This window comes from Squalius cephalus (genome assembly GCF_949319135.1).
Source record: "Squalius cephalus genome assembly, chromosome: 10".
Classification (NCBI taxonomy): Eukaryota; Metazoa; Chordata; class Actinopteri; order Cypriniformes; family Leuciscidae; genus Squalius; species Squalius cephalus.
In genome coordinates this window covers 20,346,683-20,365,811 of record NC_137131.1, presented here as the reverse complement: position 1 = coordinate 20,365,811, position 19,129 = coordinate 20,346,683, and the positions used below count along the sequence as shown (strand labels likewise).

The 19,129-nt window shown below is 39.2% G+C and overlaps 2 protein-coding genes across 3 annotated transcripts; both read right to left on the bottom strand.

Annotated features, from left to right (window-relative positions):
- Positions 1 to 78: 78 nt before the first annotated feature.
- Positions 79 to 13,614, bottom strand: gga3a (golgi associated, gamma adaptin ear containing, ARF binding protein 3a). 2 transcript variants are annotated; one of them, XM_079884272.1, is made up of 17 exons: positions 13,477 to 13,614; positions 12,592 to 12,676; positions 12,196 to 12,271; positions 12,019 to 12,117; positions 11,731 to 11,854; positions 11,520 to 11,617; positions 10,702 to 10,782; positions 9,628 to 9,765; positions 9,470 to 9,551; positions 9,258 to 9,368; positions 8,852 to 9,094; positions 7,073 to 7,158; positions 6,773 to 6,936; positions 6,139 to 6,401; positions 5,851 to 6,020; positions 5,574 to 5,684; positions 79 to 1,187 (listed from the first exon to the last, which is right to left on the bottom strand). In XM_079884272.1, the coding sequence occupies exons 1-17, from the start codon at positions 13,571 to 13,573 to the stop codon at positions 1,077 to 1,079; spliced, it is 2,139 nt and encodes a 712-aa protein (XP_079740398.1). In that variant the 5' UTR covers positions 13,574 to 13,614; the 3' UTR covers positions 79 to 1,076. The 2 variants fall into 2 exon arrangements, with proteins under 2 accessions (XP_079740398.1, XP_079740399.1); XM_079884273.1 differs by having other exon boundaries at positions 82 to 1,187; positions 6,139 to 6,398.
- Positions 13,615 to 14,609: 995 nt separating this feature from the next.
- mif4gda (MIF4G domain containing a) lies at positions 14,610 to 18,700 on the bottom strand. Its single transcript, XM_079883568.1, has 6 exons — positions 18,579 to 18,700; positions 18,250 to 18,323; positions 17,998 to 18,107; positions 17,664 to 17,819; positions 17,478 to 17,570; positions 14,610 to 15,251 (listed from the first exon to the last, which is right to left on the bottom strand). Exons 1-6 carry the CDS (start codon positions 18,683 to 18,685, stop codon positions 15,024 to 15,026), a joined length of 768 nt encoding a protein of 255 aa, XP_079739694.1. The 5' UTR covers positions 18,686 to 18,700; the 3' UTR covers positions 14,610 to 15,023.
- Positions 18,701 to 19,129: the final 429 nt, after the last annotated feature.

The window sequence follows — 19,129 nt, the reverse complement described above, 5'->3', positions numbered from 1 at the left end:
ATCAGCAATATCCCCAGCTGCATTTAAGCAGCAAAGCTGAGTGTGAATGATTTGACAAAACCAACAGCAACCAATACTGATAGACATAGTATACCACATTGTTTAAAACAATATATTTATGTCTTTAAAACAGTATACATAATGTTAAATTGTAGATTTAACTGAGTCTAAAAAGAACAGTATCATTGGAATATTTGTGAAGCTCTTCTTCAAAATAATTTACAAGTCAAATTAATAATCATTATAATAGGCTCCTGGACACATCCAGTACAACAAAATAATACTGAGACATCTGCTGTAAAACAAAACAAATCAAAAGCCATACAAAATTCGCAAACACATCTTTTAAAAGTCACATTTTATAATATAAATAATTGCATCTGTAATAACCCTAAAATGAAGTGTAAAACATGTAATGTAAAACATCAAAACCAGCCTCCTGTCCAATTACACACACACAAAAATAAAGAAAATCGGACAACTCTGCAAATAGGCAATTTCTTCCAGTTGTGTAAAAAAAGGAAATAAAGTGAAACTTTACATCCAAAAACACAGAAGTCAAGTATGCTTTGCACACTCCTTTCCCCTCCACACTTCCCTGTGTGAATTACTGTTATCTGCTGAGTTTCTGCTAAATGACGCAAGACAGAGTATGTCAAAGAATCTGATAAATAGTAATGAAATAAATATGTAAAACTCAGAAATAACATCAATAAAATTCACATAAGCTCTAACACAACTGGCGCATCACATCACGGAACAGAGATTAAAGGATAGAAGAATTGTAACCTGTCCAGTGATCTGAATGAGCTGAATTGTCAAGTGGTGGCTAACAATAAAATGACCCATTACTATAAGCAACATGCTTATGTTAATGACAACAGAACCTAATGAGTACCTAAAACCAGCATATCAAGACATCTGGGGGATTACTCACAGATTGGGATTTATAAATGTAACATCCAGTGTGTCAAAGGTAAAGTCCCAGACATAACATATCTTTGAGACACAGTCAAAGGCTCACTGATGCACACCGTGTTTTCCATTTCTCTTCATGAGTAATAGTGCTTACACAGCTATAAATGACCCCATCTTTCCACTGGAGGGAACTTGTCTATCTCTCCAGACTCTGTGACCTGTCGATCTCCAAGGATCAATGTCAGCTTGTACCTCATTCTCACTTTCTCCTGTAAAACACACACATACAATTATTTACGCAGTCATGAGTTTATCATAGACATTTTATCATGTAAACATATTTATAATTTCTTTGAATGGCCACAAGTAAAACAATATATGAAGGGATTATGCAGGATATTGCAGGGATTAGCAACGTAGTAATTCTCAAAATATGGTGACAAACATGACAATTGACTTTTCAGAGATGAAACATTTCAAATATTCAAGAAATTCCATCCAAAAGCATTCTATAACCTAACCTGTTTTCAGCGATACAAAATGGTGTGACTCTATATTGTTTTGTACAATAAAAAAACACAACAAAAAACCAAAAACCCTTGTCCTCAGTTACTGACGAAGAGGAAACAAAAAGACAGTCTTTATTCACAATCAAAATACTCAGGGGATCACAGGAACAGCATAGGAGAACCGCAAATTGCGTAAATAATAGACGATTAACACCCAACCAGGAATCGACAGAACTCAGAGCTTAATTACACAAGGGAATGGTAACTAATTAACAGAACTAAGTGCGTAGTTTTGAACCATGGAAACAGAGGCTGCATCCGAAATCGCTAACTTCCCTACTATATAGTAGGCAAAAAGAGTATGTGAAAAAAGGAATACTGATGAATTCACAGTACTCGTAGAAGAGTAGGCAAAAAAGTACCTGGATGACCTACTTCCGGCGGGATTCTGAAGTGTGCAAACGATGGACACTTTACTATCCCATGAGGCCACAAGAGAGGATTTATAAATGGCAGTGAAGCCACGTAACTAACGCTGGTAGGTCACATGATACTGACAGCATGGCGGATGCAGTACATCCAAATTACATTCATATTACACACATTCATACTATAAAGATGTACTTTTTTAGTGGTTGTGAAGTAATTACTTGTTCAAAATATGTCAAATAAAACTAAACATGACTGTGAACGTTATTTATTATTTAATATTCAATTTATTTTCCAAGGTTAGGCATTAGTCTAACAAGTTTGCAAAAAAAAAAAAAGCAAAACAATATAAATAATAATATAAATGTATTTTATAAATGTGATGTTAATGTCTATTGTCTAGTGATGTACAATTGTCTAGTGATGTACCTACCAAACCATATTTTGGACAAATGTTCACCCAGAAGTGAGCTAAATCTAACAAAACTAACTTTTGAGGATGTCTATTTATAAAAAGCAGATTTTCTTTTTCTTTTAAGGTTAAGGTTAAGTTATAGTATTTATAACTATCTGTTTATAAAAATGATATAAGTTTATGGAATGTCCTCACCCTCCCGTGGACCCACCACCTGCAGGAGGGACAGTAAGGGGCCGGTGCTAAGTGGATCGGGCGGCAGTCGAAGGCGGGGGCCTAGACAACCCGATCCCTGGACGCGGAATCTAGCTCTAGGGACATGGAACGTCACCTCTCTGGCGGGGAAGGAGCCTGAGGTTGTGCGTGAGGTTCAGAGATTCCGACTAGAGATAGTTGGGATCACCTCTACGCACGGCTTGGGCTCTGGAACTACACTCCTCGAGAGAGGATGGACTCTTCACCACTCTGGAGTTGCCCATGGTGAGAGGCGGCGGGCTGGTGTGGGTTTGCTTATAGCCCCCCAGCTCAGCCGCCATGTGTTGGAGTTCACCCCGGTGAACGAGAGGGTCGCTTCCCTGCGCCTTCGGGTCGGGGATAGGTCTCTCACTGTCGTTTGTGCCTACGGGCCGAACGGCAGTGCAGAGTACCCGGCCTTCTTGGAGTCTCTGGGAGGGGTGCTGGAAAGTGCTCCGACTGGGGACTCCGTCGTTCTACTGGGGGACTTCAACGCCCACGTGGGCAGCGACAGTGACACCTGGAGGGGCGTGATTGGGAGGAACGGCCCCCCTGATCTGAACCCGAGTGGTGTTCTGTTATTGGACTTCTGTGCTAGTTACAGCTTGTCCATAACGAACACCATGTTCAAGCATAAGGGTGTCCATCAGTGCACATGGCACCAGGACACCCTAGGCCGGAGGTCGATGATCGACTTTGTGGTCGTTTCATCCGACCTCCGGCCGTATGTCTTGGACACTCGGGTGAAGAGAGGGGCGGAGCTGTCAACTGATCACCACCTGGTGGTGAGTTGGATCCGATGGCAGGGGAGGAAGCTGGACAGACTCGGCAGACCCAAACGTACTGTGAGGGTCTGTTGGGAACGTTTGGCCGAATCTCCTGTCAGAGAGATCTTCAACTCCCACCTCTGGCAGAGCTTTGACCAGATCCCGAGGGAGTCTGGAGATATTGAGTCCGAGTGGACCATGTTCTCCACCTCCATTGTCAATGCGGCCACTCGGAGCTGTGGCCGTAAGGTCTCCGGTGCCTGTCGAGGCGGCAATCCCCGAACCCGGTGGTGGACACCGGAAGTAAGGGATGCCGTCAAGCTGAAGAAGGAGTCCTATCGGGCCTGGCTGGCTTGTGGGACTCCTGAGGCAGCTGATGGGTACCGACGGGCCAAGCGGACTGCAGCCCGGGTGGTTGTGGAGGCAAAAACACGGGCCTGGGAGGAGTTCGGTGAGGCCATGGAGCAGGACTATCGGTCGGCCTCGAAGAGATTCTGGCAAACCGTCCGGCGCCTCAGGAGGGGGAAGCAGTGCCCTACCAATGCTGTTTACAGTGGAGGTGGGCAGCTGTTGACCTCGACTGGGGATATCACCGGACGGTGGAAGGAATACTTCGAGGATCTCCTCAATCCCGCCGTCACGTCTTCCATTGAGGAAGCAGAGGCTGAGGGCTCGGAGGCGGACTCGTCCATCACCCAAGCTGAAGTCACCGAGGTAGTCAAGGAACTCCTCGGTGGCAAGGCACCGGGGGTGGATGAGATCCGCCCTGAGTACCTCAAGTCTCTGGATGTTGTGGGGCTGTCTTGGCTGACACGCCTCTGCAGCATCGCGTGGCGGTCGGGGACAGTGCCTTTGGACTGGCAGACCGGGGTGGTGGTCCCTCTTTTCAAGAAGGGGGACCAGAGGGTGTGCTCCAACTATAGGGGGATCACACTTCTCAGCCTCCCTGGGAAAGTCTATGCCAGGGTACTGGAGAGGAGAATCTGGCCGATAATAGAACCTCGGATTCAGGAGGAACAGTGTGGTTTTCGTCCCGGTCGTGGAACACTGGACCAGCTCTATACCCTCTACAGGGTGCTGGAGGGCTCATGGGAGTTTGCCCAACCAATCCACATGTGCTTTGTGGATTTGGAGAAGGCATTCGACTGTGTCCCTCGCGGCATCTTGTGGAGCATGCTCTGGGAGTATGGGGTTCGGGGCCCTTTGCTAAGGGCTATCCGGTCCCTGTACGACCGGAGCAGGAGCTTGGTTCGCATTGCCGGCAGTAAGTCAGACTTGTTCCTGGTGCATGTTGGACTCCGGCAGGGCTGCCCTTTGTCGCCGGTTCTGTTCATAATTTTTATGGACAGAATTTCTAGGCGCAGCCAGGGGCCGGAGGGGGTCAGGTTTGGGGACCACACGATTTCATCTCTGCTCTTTGCAGATGATGTTGTCGTGCTGGCCTCATCAAACCAGGACCTCCAGCATGCACTGGGACGGTTTGCAGCCGAGTGTGAAGCGGCTGGGATGAGAATCAGCACCTCCAAATCCGAGGCCATGGTTCTCAGTCGGAAAAGGGTGGTTTGCCCGCTTCAGGTTGGTGGAGAGTTCCTGCCTCAAGTGGAGGAGTTCAAGTATCTTGGGGTCTTGTTCACGAGTGAGGGAAGGATGGAACGGGAGATTGACAGGCGGATCGGTGCAGCTTCTGCAGTAATGCGGTCCCTGTACCGGTCTGTCGTGGTGAAGAAGGAGCTGAGCCGCAAGCCGAAGCTCTCGATTTACCGGTCAATCTACGTTCCTACTCTCACCTATGGTCATGAGCTGTGGGTCATGACCGAAAGGACAAGATCCCGGATACAAGCGGCCGAAATGAGCTTTCTCCGCAGGGTGGCTGGGCGATCCCTTAGAGATAGGGTGAGAAGCTTGGTCACTCGGGAGGAGCTCAGAGTAGAGCCGCTGCTCCTCCACATCGAGGGGTCAGTTGAGGTGGCTCGGGCATCTTTTCCGGATGCCTCCTGGACGCCTTCCCGGGAAGGTGTTCCGGGCATGTCCCACCGGGAGGAGACCCCGGGGAAGACCTAGGACACGCTGGAGAGACTATGTCTCCCGGCTGGCCTGGGAACGCCTGGTGTCCCCCCGGAAGAGCTGGAGGAAGTGTCTAGGGAGAGGGAAGTCTGGGCATCCCTGCTTAGACTGCTGCCCCCGCGACCCGGTCCCGGATAAGCGGTAGAAGATGGATGGATGGATGGATGGATGGATGGATGGAATGTCCTCATTTAGATAGACAATTAAATGTGTATGTGTGTAAATGTGTAACTTCACCTTCAGTGGGTTAGCCAGGAGCATGATCTGAGTGATAGAACTGGGGGGCATGAAGGGGTTAAAGGGAACCATTTCTGTACCAGAAGGGGGCTGCAGCTTCACTCTCATAGACTGTCAATTACAAATCACAGAGGTAAAAGTCAAAAATGCATTAATCAAAACCATCTGAAACCAAAAGGAATTCAGAACTGCAAAATCCATAAAATAAAAAATGCTTGTCTATCACAAAACAATAACAGTCTATTTTTAGCTTCCATATACTTCAGAAGAATATTACCTTCGGCACAGCTGCCTGAAGCACTACATTCCTCACTAACAGTGGTGCTGTGTTCAACATGGACACCACAATCACCAGAACATCAGGGCGACCAGGTGGATGGTCAGTAGCAAAGTGCAACAACACACGAACACCATCCTTATCGTAGGCTGTCACTGGACCCTCCTTACCTGTGAAAACATAAAGGGAAAAACACACAGTTCTAAGCCTTACCATAACAGGCAAGTCATTACGTCTAGAATAACTGCTTTAGCTCTCACAGCATCCATATTCATTTAAAGGCCTTACTTGGTTTAACGGCCTCCAGTGGAACAAAGACAGTGTTTAGGGAGATGTCTGAGCCCGAGGGTGAGTGACTGGTGGGTAGTGTTGGAGACAGGGATCTAAAGAGAGGGCTGTCTGGGGCGAAGCTCTGAGGTTTGGCAGAGGATACAGCAGAAGGCACTGGTGTTATTCCAGCAGGAAAACTGAATGTGGTTAATGCAGGATGAATGTTCTCTTCCCAAGCTCTAAGTTCTCTGCCACCCGAGCTTGAATATTTGGACTGGCTGCTTAATATAGAAAGAACAAACAATTAGTTGTATTTAAATGGAACGAGACAATTCACAAGCAGTTCTCTGATCACAATAAAAGGCTCTAATAATAGAGTGTGGACATACTGCCGCTTTCCTTCCTTCCTTCCTTCCCTGTTTTAATGCTATTATTAAACTGCTATTATTAAAAATCTCAGAACAACTAACATTTACCAATGGCATCAATCCTCTCTAGAATATATTTGGAAAAAAACTTAATTTTCAGCAGCCATTACTTCAGTGTCACATAATCTGTCAGAAGTAATTCTAATATGTAATAAATAAAAATAATAAATGGTTTTTTTGTGTTTTTTTTTTTTTTAAGAAATTGCTACTTATTCTCTCACTACCTATTAGCCTTGTCCAGGTCCAGCATGGCAAAGTCTTTACTGCTCTGCTGGAGGGAGTTTTCAAAGCTTGTGACTGAGGTAGCTTCAGAGGTAGGTGGCGCTGTTGAGATTAGAGGATTTAATGGAGCAGAGCTGAAGAGGAGGTCAATCACTGGTTTAGAAGTCTGTCATTACAAAGAACAAAAAAACAAAATGTTAATGGGTAGATATCAAACATCATAAAATGCAGACCCTCTAGGCACACATTTTAAATTCATTATACATTTAAATGATATATAGGCTACAGCACCGTAATCTTACTTGTGAAGAAATCCAATGATTGCTTTGAGCTTCTTTTGTATTCTTTTCTGCTGACTTCTTTGATTTTGAGTCCAGACTACCAAGGCCTGAAAAATAGTCAGTTAACACCAAGAGTGTTAAACAATGAGATTGCCTTAAAATGGATGACTCTTACTTATTGAATAGGAACCCACTCCTATAGAAATTTATATTATATTATACATATTACTTACACTCCCGTACAAAGGTTTGAGGTTAGTACGATTTTTGTTTACAAAGGCTGTATTTATTTGATAATAAAAAATTGATTATTTGACAGTAAAACAGTTTAATTTACAGTTTAACAGTTTAATTTGTGAAATATTATTATAATTTAAAATAACTGTTTTAATAATAATAAAAAATAAAAATCTGTAAAAAGACAAAGCTCCATATTCAGCAGCCATTATATGAGTCTTCAAGGTTACATGATCCAAACAAAATCATTCTAATATGCTGATTTGGTGCTCAAGATACTTATCTCTCTTCTTCTTTTTATTCTTCCTCTTACTATTAAAAAATGATTGTGCTGCTTAATGTGGAAAGTGTGGAAATATTGGCCTAAAACTTTTGAACAGTGGTGTATTCAATTTTATATTAACCCTTTAAGCCCTGAAGAGTTGTTTTTTCTGAGTGACATACACAAACGTAAAGACTCATAACTCCAAAACTATAGCAAGGAGAGTCAAAAGGTAGGCATAGTTTGATAGAACACTTTTTAAATTTTTAGAAAATATAAATTACATTAGGACATTCTCATGCTGAGAAACTGCTGATAATACATATCTTTCGTATTTGACATGCAATAACTCAGGAAGAAAATAAGGTAAGAGGAAAATCCCTTTTTAAGTTCCTCTACATGTGAGCTGCATCTGCATTTTGTGGGAATTGCATAAAGTAATCAAAAGTTACAGCATTTGGAACCAATGTAGCCTTGTTTAGTGCATTTTTCAAAATTGTTCCACCATGAGGGATATCTTGTGATCAACGCAATGTATTATGTTGATTTTAATCGTGAGAATCTGCTGTAAATAATGCTTTGCCATTTTCCACAATCGGAGCATGTTACGAAGTTATGAAGTTACGAGCAAAAACGCGACGAATGCCGCATCCGTATATTATTTACATATGGGTCTTCACGTACAAAAACTCGCTCAAGTTTAGTCAAAGCCCGAAACAATTATGCTTGTTGTATTCTACTCCGTGAGACCTTTTTAGATGACACATGACTATCTGAACTGTATGATGTTTTTGACATATTGCAGTACATAGTACAAAAAATGATTTCATAAATTATGAAAACATTTATTTTCTATTTATCAGCAAACAGCATTACTTAGGAGTTAATAAAATATGCACTGTTATGCATATATGCACCGAATATGCTATATGCACTGTAAAGTTCAGACTCTAAGCTTTCAAATGACACCTATTTTGTGTTGATCAAGGCAGTAGTTTAGAAAAATATGATTATTAATCTTTTCCTAGCTAGGTGGCGGGCAGTGCACTCGGTTTTAGAGGGACTACTCAGCACTCGTTAAGAGTTTATCAAAATTAGCATTAAAAAGCTGAGTTTCTAAGCTTTAAAATTATACCTATTTTTTGTTATTCCATTCAGTGGTTGCTTAGTAATTTGATTATGATTTTTTTTGAGTGAGGGGGGGGGGGGGTGTACACTTCGGTACACTTCGGGTTTAAAGGGTTAAATACATTCCAAATAAAATACACATCATACACTGCAAAATACATTGCCATCTTTACCTAATGAACCAAGTTCTTCATCCAGAAGAGAAAGACTGCTGGGAAGCTGGCTTGATGGAGGACTGATTTGGAAACTTGACGATCCAGAGGACGTGTTGGAAGAGGAAGGCCGAGCTGCAAGTGTGAGGAGGTCAGCAGGAAGGGAATCTGAGTGCTGGGGTGGAGTCAAAACATGTTTGAGGGGTGAAGGGGACCCCGAGTCCAAATCAATCAAAATCTCAGAAGAGCTTCCGTCATTGGGGTCTGTTCAGAAAAACAGAAAACAAACTCACATTGAAATGCATTTTCAGACTTGTAGTTTCATAAACCATGCAAAGCTCTTTGGATAATTCAGATACAGTATGCTAAATCTTTTTAAAAACATTTTAATGTGTACATTGTAACAATTCTAGTACATAATACATACGTTTTGAGGCTGTTGAACCTGGTATGTCAATCACAATGGTCTGTCCTTCAACAATCTTTTTATATGAGTTGATTACACGTGAGAGATCATCACTAGCGTGTAAAATATCACCTGCACCAAAGACCACAAAGTGCATGTAAAGGAGAGGAAGTTATTTGGTTCTAATATATTATTGGCTTAAGACCTAAATGAGTTTTACTAATGTGTATTACCTAAGGCACTGTCATCATCCTCTGTCTCGGTGGCGAGTCTGAAGACAGCGGTTCGAAGTTTGTCACAGTCATTATAAAGATCCTATGAACATACAGTTGCACATGGTCAATTACGTACAAATGCAAGTCTAGCAGTGACTGGATATAAAAGGGCTCACCGTTAGAAGTTCATTGTCTGCTTGTGTCGACTCATCTCTTTTGAAATGACTTAGCATCTCATTTAGGAGCTTCACACTGTTGTTCACCTCCTCTAGGGTGCTGGCACGATGGGAAGCTTTCTGTTGTATAGCCTCATCCTGAAAGCAAAGTAAGAGGGCAGTAAGCCATTTAAAAAAATGCATATTAATTATTGCAAGCACAACCATCAAGGGAGTAAACAAAAAGGTAATGACTTGAATACACCACTTCTACCATGAGCATGCTTTTAATTTCTGAATTAAAATAAACTGATACTTTTTGGTATAATATTTTATTACTACTCCGGTTGCAATTTATTTTACTGTACATGCACTTAAAGTGTACTTACCTAAGAAAGTACTGGTTAATAAGTTGGTTAAGGTAACTACATGGGTTAAAGTTAGGTTTAGGTTCAGGGTTAGTACCTAGTTATTACCCAGTTATTGTAATGACTATGATAAGTAGTACATAGTATGTATTTGGGGAACAGGACTGTAAAATAAAGTGCTACCATTATTTCTTACAAAACTATATTTTAACAAAACGGCATAAACCTGCTTAAAAATAATCGCACAATCAACATGCAGAAAAACCCCCAAGTTAAAATTGGAATTATATCACATCATAGTAGACCCTCACCGCTGTGTGTCAGGGTCAACAAATAATATCAGATTAATATTGAATAATTAAATAATATCAAGTCTCTTAAAATATCAGATCATTTTACCTTTTTATAACAATGTTTTATGAAATTGTCATGTGGTGCATCTACAAAAACATAATAGTATATAATGTTTGCAAAAAATTATTACACTAAAAGAAAGGACGGAAAGCAAATGTTATTGTATATTGTAAATGTATAATGCTTTTTTTTTTACTGTGTACATGACAGTCATTTTTTATTTTTTAAATGTGTTTTTCAAAACAACATGAATACAATTAGTACATTCCTAAAAAACTGGCTCCTGTTTTTTTTCAAAGATATTTGAAGGATTTACTTATTTGTCAGTGAAGTATTTGTATAAAAAAAAGCACAAGATTATTCAAACACTTACCTCTTTGACCATGCTCTTGATAATTCGGTTGGCTTCTTGAAGATCCTCAGGCTTTTTACTCTTAAGAAGTTCCGCAAGACGCTGCAAGGAAATGTTTATAGATAGACAATGCTTTACAATTTTACAAAACAATTACCCTTAAAATAATATTCTAGGTTCAATACAAATAAAGCTCTGTCAGCAGCATTTGGACTTAAAAGGAGATTAAGTTTCATAAAAGGACTTCCTTTGATTCTTGTTAAAATGTCTTTTAAAAAAAGCTTTTGAGCTGTTAAGTTGTTTAAATCAGCATTTTATGGTTTGGTGATTTACGGCCTTAAAGCCCAAAGTATAAATCGTTTTTTGTGTGTACGTGAGGGCCCGCATACAGTGACGAAAGAATTGCCACCAGAATTGTACTGGCCGATTTTTTGTAACTGTGTATAATTTGTATGCGCAGGTCGCACATGCGCATTGAATTTGTTTAGCATTAATCTGTTATCAGTCACACCAACACAATCATACAATTTTATATAACTTCTCACAGAAAAGGTTAGTAAGTAACTTACACTAAAATCATATTAACACGTTGTTTATATCTTGTGGCTACACAATTGAAAAAATTAGCATTTTACATTTACATTATGGATTCGCTCCATTCACTTCCATTGTGCGTGCCTCACTCAACCTAGACAGTGTAACTTTTGCTTTTTTTAGATAAAGAAAACAAGGGACAAACTGATAATCCATATTATACAATAAATACGGTCAATTGAGCCTAAATTGTACTGAACCTGGAATCTTTCTTTAAGTTCTAATACTGTAATGTGTTTCTTCACCTTACTCTTTTCCTCATTGTCAAACACTGGATTCTTGGGCTTTGGCGAGGGAACAAGGGTCTTGTCCACAGGAACCTCTGGGTCTTCTGTTACAATACCTAAGAAAGAATGTGACAAAGACTAAACAAGACAGTCTAGAAAAATAGAAAGACAGAAAATAAGTAGGTGAGATTCTTATAAATGCAAATGTTTATATTTGTGACGAAAGAACCTTGCATCTTTAGCATCTGATAGGCCTCTGTGATCTTTGCCTCATCTGGTAAAGCAATTGACCAGCTGAAGAGCAACTCTATTACTTTAGTCTTCACTTGTTCAGATACTCTGTCTCCCAAATACTGCAGGATAAAAAAGGGCAAACTTATTATGGAGGTATTGTGTCTGTAATGGATGGTACCTAAAAAGTTGGACAAAAAAAAATCATGCAGGATTTGAATAACTTGAAGGTGGGTAAACGATGACAGAGTTTTAATTTTTTTGTAGAAACAATCTTTTAACTTACCTTAGGTGAAACTACTTTAATGAGTTCATTTAAAAATCTAAATTTTCCAACTTCATTATGAAACCTCCTCCCACAATTCTTCATGCAGGCTTCTAAAACCTGTAAGAACAATCTGAATTTAGTTAGTCAGTCACTTTATTAAACATATAATATTTGATCTGAAGGAGATAATCTCACAGTTAGTGCTTGTAATGACTCCCATTCTTGTGGTGACTGGATTTTATGTGCCAATAATCTGACCGATATCTGTGGGCTGCAAGTTACAGACACAATTCTCAAATCAGTGATTTGTAAGAACAAACACAAACTTTATAGTTTCTTTATTACAGAATCATCCTAACTTAGAATCCAATCTTATCTGCTCAAGCCTGGAACAAAGCCTTTTGAAAATCTGAACAGATTTGATCATACATCATACATTTGCAGATGTTGTAAATGGTTACAGAGGAAAAACTGGGCATTGTACATTAAAGGAATGGCTCTGATTTTCAGCAACTAACATCAACTCCTCTCCTGACTGTAAACCGGGGGCAAATGTCACGTAGTGTAGATGCTCAAAAAGACAAAACATACCCTTCAAGTTCCTTGTTGATTTGGTCACAGAACCCAATGATGTACTCCCATTCCTCCTGTCTGTTTGACGGATTGGTGGCTTTGTCTAACATGAAAAATCAAACTAATAAATTCAATAAATTCTCTCTTATTTTTTACTCTTCTTCTGCTAAACATTTGAATTAGCCTCAGTAATAAACAAGAAAACAACTTAATTTAGCAAAATTTAGCTCAATTTAGTTTAGTATTGATTCAATTCACCTCACTATGTGTCAGTATCGCTAATGAAACAACTTCAAAAGGCAGATAGTATGCTATAGGCAAGGCACTTTCCAGAATTCAGTACTTCACAGTTCACAGTCTTTGTAATGTGTTTTAGCATTACAATTCTAACATTTATAATGTGTTTAGATATATTTTTTTTTCTTTTGAATTGCCTTTACAGGGACTACTATAAACTATGCAACGTGGGAAGTTCAAGACAAACTGGTTGGTTTTCTACTTACAACAGAACCTGTTTCAGAGCTAACAGTAAAGTGCAAAGTTACAGCTGTTTAGACAACAGCCGTTCAAAAAGAGTTTAATTGATTGGTGAAAGACAAAAGAGTTTGCTAATCACAACTGCCTAGTACGTGTCTCAAAACCTCATTTAGGGGCATAACGCGTTGGAACCAAATATTCTGCCGACTTTAAACGCATCAACGATACCCTAAAATGCTGGCTAGGATGGGTCAGTCCATCCAACCAAACCTCATGACCTGTCAGTGTAAATATCACAGACACGCTAAGACATGAGAAAACAACTGGTCACAAACAGCATCCGGATATGACTGTTTTCTGTCTCTTAAAGACTCTACAGAGTAAAATTAAACCATATTCTGGTAATGTATTAGCATGAAAACTCACTTAGCCATGACTCCAGTGACTCTCCTTCCGGATCCGCCATGATCACACAAATGCATAACTGACGAGAGGAGAGGGAACTACACAACAAGCCCGTCATGTGACATTCTCGTGCCTCTGTGTGAATCAGTGGCCTGTGGTCTTCCGAAAGGAAGCGAAGTTCTTTAATGTAAATAGTTAATGATGAAATATTATGTTCACAAATATATTTACCTCCCCCTATAGTAGTCCTGTAACCAAATATTTTCAACCCATTTATTTCATGATATAAGATATAATTTAAGGTATAAAACAATAGGAATAAAAAATGGATTAGTTTAGTTACTCGTGAATCTTAAATTCACACACACAGACCTGGTGACTTACATTAATCACGACTCGTGAAGTCACCAGGTCTGTGTGTGAATTTAAGATTTTGGCTTGTGGGCGTTTATGCGATTTAAGTTTTCAAGTGATGCTATTAGTAACAAGCAATTTGCTCGAGTCTGATTATATGTGTTCAGAATAATTTGAGTAATTCTGATTTTCATTGTACGTTTGTATAAATTGAATAAATTTGGGGATTTTTCTTATAACTAAATCTTTACAACTAGGGCCAGTGTGCTGATAGTTTTGTCATATCCAATTGATCCTAATCTGGCACCATTTATAATCATTCTTAAGTAACTAAGTTCAGTTGTTACATGATTTCTGTATTATAATCTTTTTATTATTATTATTATTCTTTATTATTTTTGCTATATCTAGCCTTGAATATATATAATATTGTCTTTTTTATTTAGTTTAATTTTTGTCTGTACACATGCTTTACTTTTCTAAATCATTTTCTATGTTGTTTTAATGCTTTGGCAATAAAAAAAATAATTTTTTGTCATGCCAATAAAGAGAGATTATGCACTTGACACTTGTTTATGCAACTCAAAACAGCAGACTTTATAGTATATAAACAAAACAATGGAAATGCTCTCAAATTTTGAAAAAATAAACTTACAGAAGCCAACATGACTGAACATTTTTTTCATACATATTGGCCCAAACGGAAACTTTAACAATGCCATTTTAAAATTAATATAAAATTAAGAAGCGTTTACAAGGTATCCTAATGTGCTAACAACACAGGTAAAAGTCAAAGCATCTTCCACTGATATTGCAATAACCCTTCACTGTAAAAAATATGAAACTGTACAAACAAAGTGTTCATTGTATGAATCTTTAACTAAACAGAAAAGACAACTGCCATTCATGTATACTGCTGGTGACTCACAGGTTTGCGGCAGGTAGCGATTGCTTTTCTTATTGCATGGAATCATCATCATCCAGTGCAGATTTAAGACACTAACCTCAAAATAGAACAAATTCTGACCATTCTGAGCTAAACCCAAACGCTGAACACAACACATGCAAATGCATGAACACGAGCTCCGCCATACTGCTCCACAGTACTAGTACATGGGGTTTCCACTTCTTTCTCCCATGAAGTACTCTTTAGGCCTTCCGTGAACACTGAACGCTTGAAACCCGAATGCTGAACAAGGAACCTCATCCTCTCCTCAGTCAGCTACTTCACTGTAGTAGTACTTGTGTGCAGTTTCAGTGAGGGTCCAACCACTGGCCCTGAACTCCAAGATCTCCAGCAGCAAGAGCCTCGTCATGGAGCCGAGGTCTTGCTGAAGGAGAAAACCATCCCTCAGCAAGTAAAAGAGCTGATTCATGCGTTGAGAGTTTGTTTGCTCCAGCTGCTCGCCCACACGATGAAGCTGTAAGACCAGGCAGTCCACCTGTTAGAAACACAAAATAAATTCATGGATTTAAAATAAGTCAAATGTTTTACAAATGACCATACAAATAGTCTTTTGCAACTTCAGAAATCATGTAATGTCAGAGAATGTACTACATTTCAAAAAAACTTCACAACCATTAAAAAGTAGCACGTTCTGTAAAGCATGAACACAATCACATGCTACATTCGGCATAGGGATGTCAATGAGTAATTGTTAATCAAGGAGTTAATGGATTAATCACCTTTAAAAATATAATCAATAAATCTCAAATGCATTCAGTAATAATGTGTGAAGGTGAAAACACTGCCTATACAATCAACTGATGCTATAGTATGCATTACAACTTGACCACTAAATGTATATTTCATTTGAACTACCATTAGTCCGTAACAATTGCATTAAAGGTGGGTGTGCTCTGGGGCTTCGAGGGCAGATAGAATAAACTGGAGAGCTGCTTTCAAATTAAATACTGACTCCTAAATTTAAAGAACTTGGCAACACGGATTCTATTTATTCCTGTTTATTACTTAAGCTGCTTTGAACCAATGTGTATTTTATAAAGCGGAGTACAAATGCTGTGCCGAATTGCAGATCAGGGGCCTCATTTATAAAGCTTGCGTACGCACAAAACGGGGCTGAAAACATGCGTACGCCAGTTCCTGCGCAAAAGGTGGGATTTATAAAGAAAAACTTGACGGGAAAATTTGCGCACCTGCACGCAAACTCTGACCCATGCGTACGAACGTTTTGGAGATGGAGCACTTTGGCGACACCGATGGTGAGCTGGAGTTAAATGTATTTTTGGTCACTTTTATACAGAAAATCTAAAGAAAATTAAACATATACAGAAAGATTATACAAATACAATTTCAATCACCAAGCCTGTCACTTGAAGCAAATATCCATTCCTTCTTAAATGTCTGCAGCAGCGAGTGTGTTGAGCCGTTTAGTGAAACTGACGCAAATAACAGTTTAAATAAATAAAATACTTCTGATATAAACATTTATATTAAATATGCCATTCAAATTAATGGAGTTAAACACTTAAACATGAAATCATTACTGAAGTTACAAAAAAATTTTAAATTCAATCATTAGAAAAATTTGTTGTGGATGCGATTGTTTTTGAACACTTTTCCTGTGGCGTGCTTTAATGTTTTAACCACAGAGATAATTGCTTATCAGATTGTCTGAGAAAATAATTTCGTGCAAATAATGCCCAAGGCCTATCTGTTTCCATTAAAAATATAAATCAATTAAAAATACAATTCGGCAAGTGGAAAAGATTGAGAAAAACTTTCTCTGAAATGTATTTTACACTATTTGATTTATGTAGGCTATTCAAAAACAAGGCAAGGATAGACAACTACTTGATTTGTATTAATGTAATGTTTCTTGTACCGTTTATATCATTTGCATATGATTATTCATCCACGTGATAACGTTTAAGTTATCACGTGGATGAATAATCATATGCAAATGATATGTAGATGAGGATCTGCATAGTAAAACTAGGCGTTGTAAGCTCCATATATGGTTATTTCGGGTGGAGACACATGTACGCACAATCTTCCGCTGACTGGGATTTATAAAGTGAATTCTGCGCAGGTTCTGGCGTACGCACGGTTTTATAAGTCTGAATATTTTTTTCCGTACGCCATTTTTGGCTTTCGGGCGCACGTACACTTTTAGTAAGGTTCCTACGCACAGTTTTATAAATGAGGCCCCTGGAGTAAACATATCTACTTCCCTATGATCAGATGATTTCTTGACAGCTCCCTTCTCACCGCTGTCATTTTTGTTGTGCATTTGTTGTATTATTGAGAGAATAATGCACAGCACATACTTAAAATTTAAACATATTTAAATATTCAACTAAACAACGTTTGCAGCGTGGGCGGCATCTGAATGTTTGAAAACAGTATATCGTTACGCAGGTTTTTCGAACTTCCTTGAAGAACGAAAAAGAGTGAGTACATCAGGGCCTTAAATCGTCCATTTCTTTTTTTTATGAATACTGGGAATTTGGATATTCCACAAAATTGCACAAAGCTACTTTGTCCTCCGACATTCCTACAATCCTGACATTCCTTGTTAATTTGAAACAAGGTTATGATATCAATGCAGCAGACAGTCAAAAATTATAATGTTGACGGATATTTATATATTCCTTCCCAAAATCATAAACAATACTTCCAAATGTTTATGAGCCAAACCTTTTACCTCTTCCTCATTCATCAAGGCATCTGGCTGAGCCAACCTAAAGAGGCAGTCATATATTGGATCCACAAGGGCCACAACAGGAGCATCGTTTACCTAAAAACAAGTAAGTTAGTCAAACCTGGTTGAGGAAAAACAGACCATCCGATACAAATTTAAAACTGCCTACTTGCAACTGAGATATTTTACCTTGATATAATCAAATACGCTGCATATAAACGTGACCACACACACCCACTCCTCCACCGAGCGCTTTCGAATCTCCTCCCTGGCAGTGAACTCTTGCTGTAGACGATTCAACAGCTTTCGCCTGAATACACTGGATGCAGCTTTCCGGGACTCTGCCTATTTAGTATAAAAGTTTATTCGCAATGTAATAAAACAAAATACATGGCTTCAATGGAGGTTCATTTTGATTTCATCCTGTGTTATGCAGACAGTTGTTGGTTCATGAAAACAGCTTTGTGTTAGGGATATATTAAAGGTCACAAGTTAATGAGCAACATAAGAAAGGCTGGCTTACCTGAACTACAGTATAACACAAGCGGCCAGCATCTTTACAGAACGAGAGGTCTTTCAATGACTGCTCTACAATGGCGTTAGATAGCTTGTCCATATCAACTCTCTTTGGATCTGAGAGGAAAGAAATCACTTGTTCTTTTAAAGTTCTTAACCTGCAAGGGTAAGCTAAAGGCAAGATGCTTCACAACCTAACTTAGCCAAATCACTTTAAATGGATTATCAGAGAAGTCAGGTAAAGTTTACATAACGTTACCGTTCATCGCAGTTTGAAGCATAGTCTGAGTTTCCGTATCGAAAGCCGTCCATGCGGAATCCATGCTGCTCGAACTTAACAATAATACAAGGTAATCAAAACAACGGAACGACCACAGACAAAACCATTCACTTATCAAATGTATAAATCAATTGAATTAACGTTACATGACAACAATTCAGAACATGACAGGGATCGCTCGCGTGCACTGTTTATCTCGATGACATCGCTGTGCTGAATTGTTTGGTAGTTTACAAGTCAGAACAAATTCTAGATTCGTTAAAAAAAAGTATTGCGAAATCACAAAATGTTCAATATCACTTTCTTACTTCAAATGCGAATCCTCGCGCGTGTTTGTTTCCTGATTGCGTGGACTGGTCAGTGCGCATGCGCGTTTGGACACACTTCCGGGTTCAACACTCATGTGCATCACCATGGCATGTAGTATCTTATCATTATCCACTTAAAATATACTAATGTATATTGGCGTATTATGAATTATTTACACCGTTTCTGTTAAATATTTAAATAATTACTACAATATTACTCGTTATCTGGGTTGCAGTTCTGAAAAAAATACTTTATTTACCAAGATGTCACTAGGGGGAGACAAATAACAAGTAGAAACAGGTAGAGGTTGTTACCTGTCGGTACGCATTAGGCAAGGCAAGTTTATATAGCACATTTCATACATTATGGTAATTCAAATTGCTTTACACAGAAAGGAATTAAAATAATCACAAAATAAAATCAATGGAAATTAAAACAGTTATAAAAGGAATTAAAAAATAGATATAAATATGATACAGTTAGGCTATAGCCTACAAGGAATTAAAAGAGTAAAGAGTAGGCTATTACTCCGACTCGCAGATATCCAGAT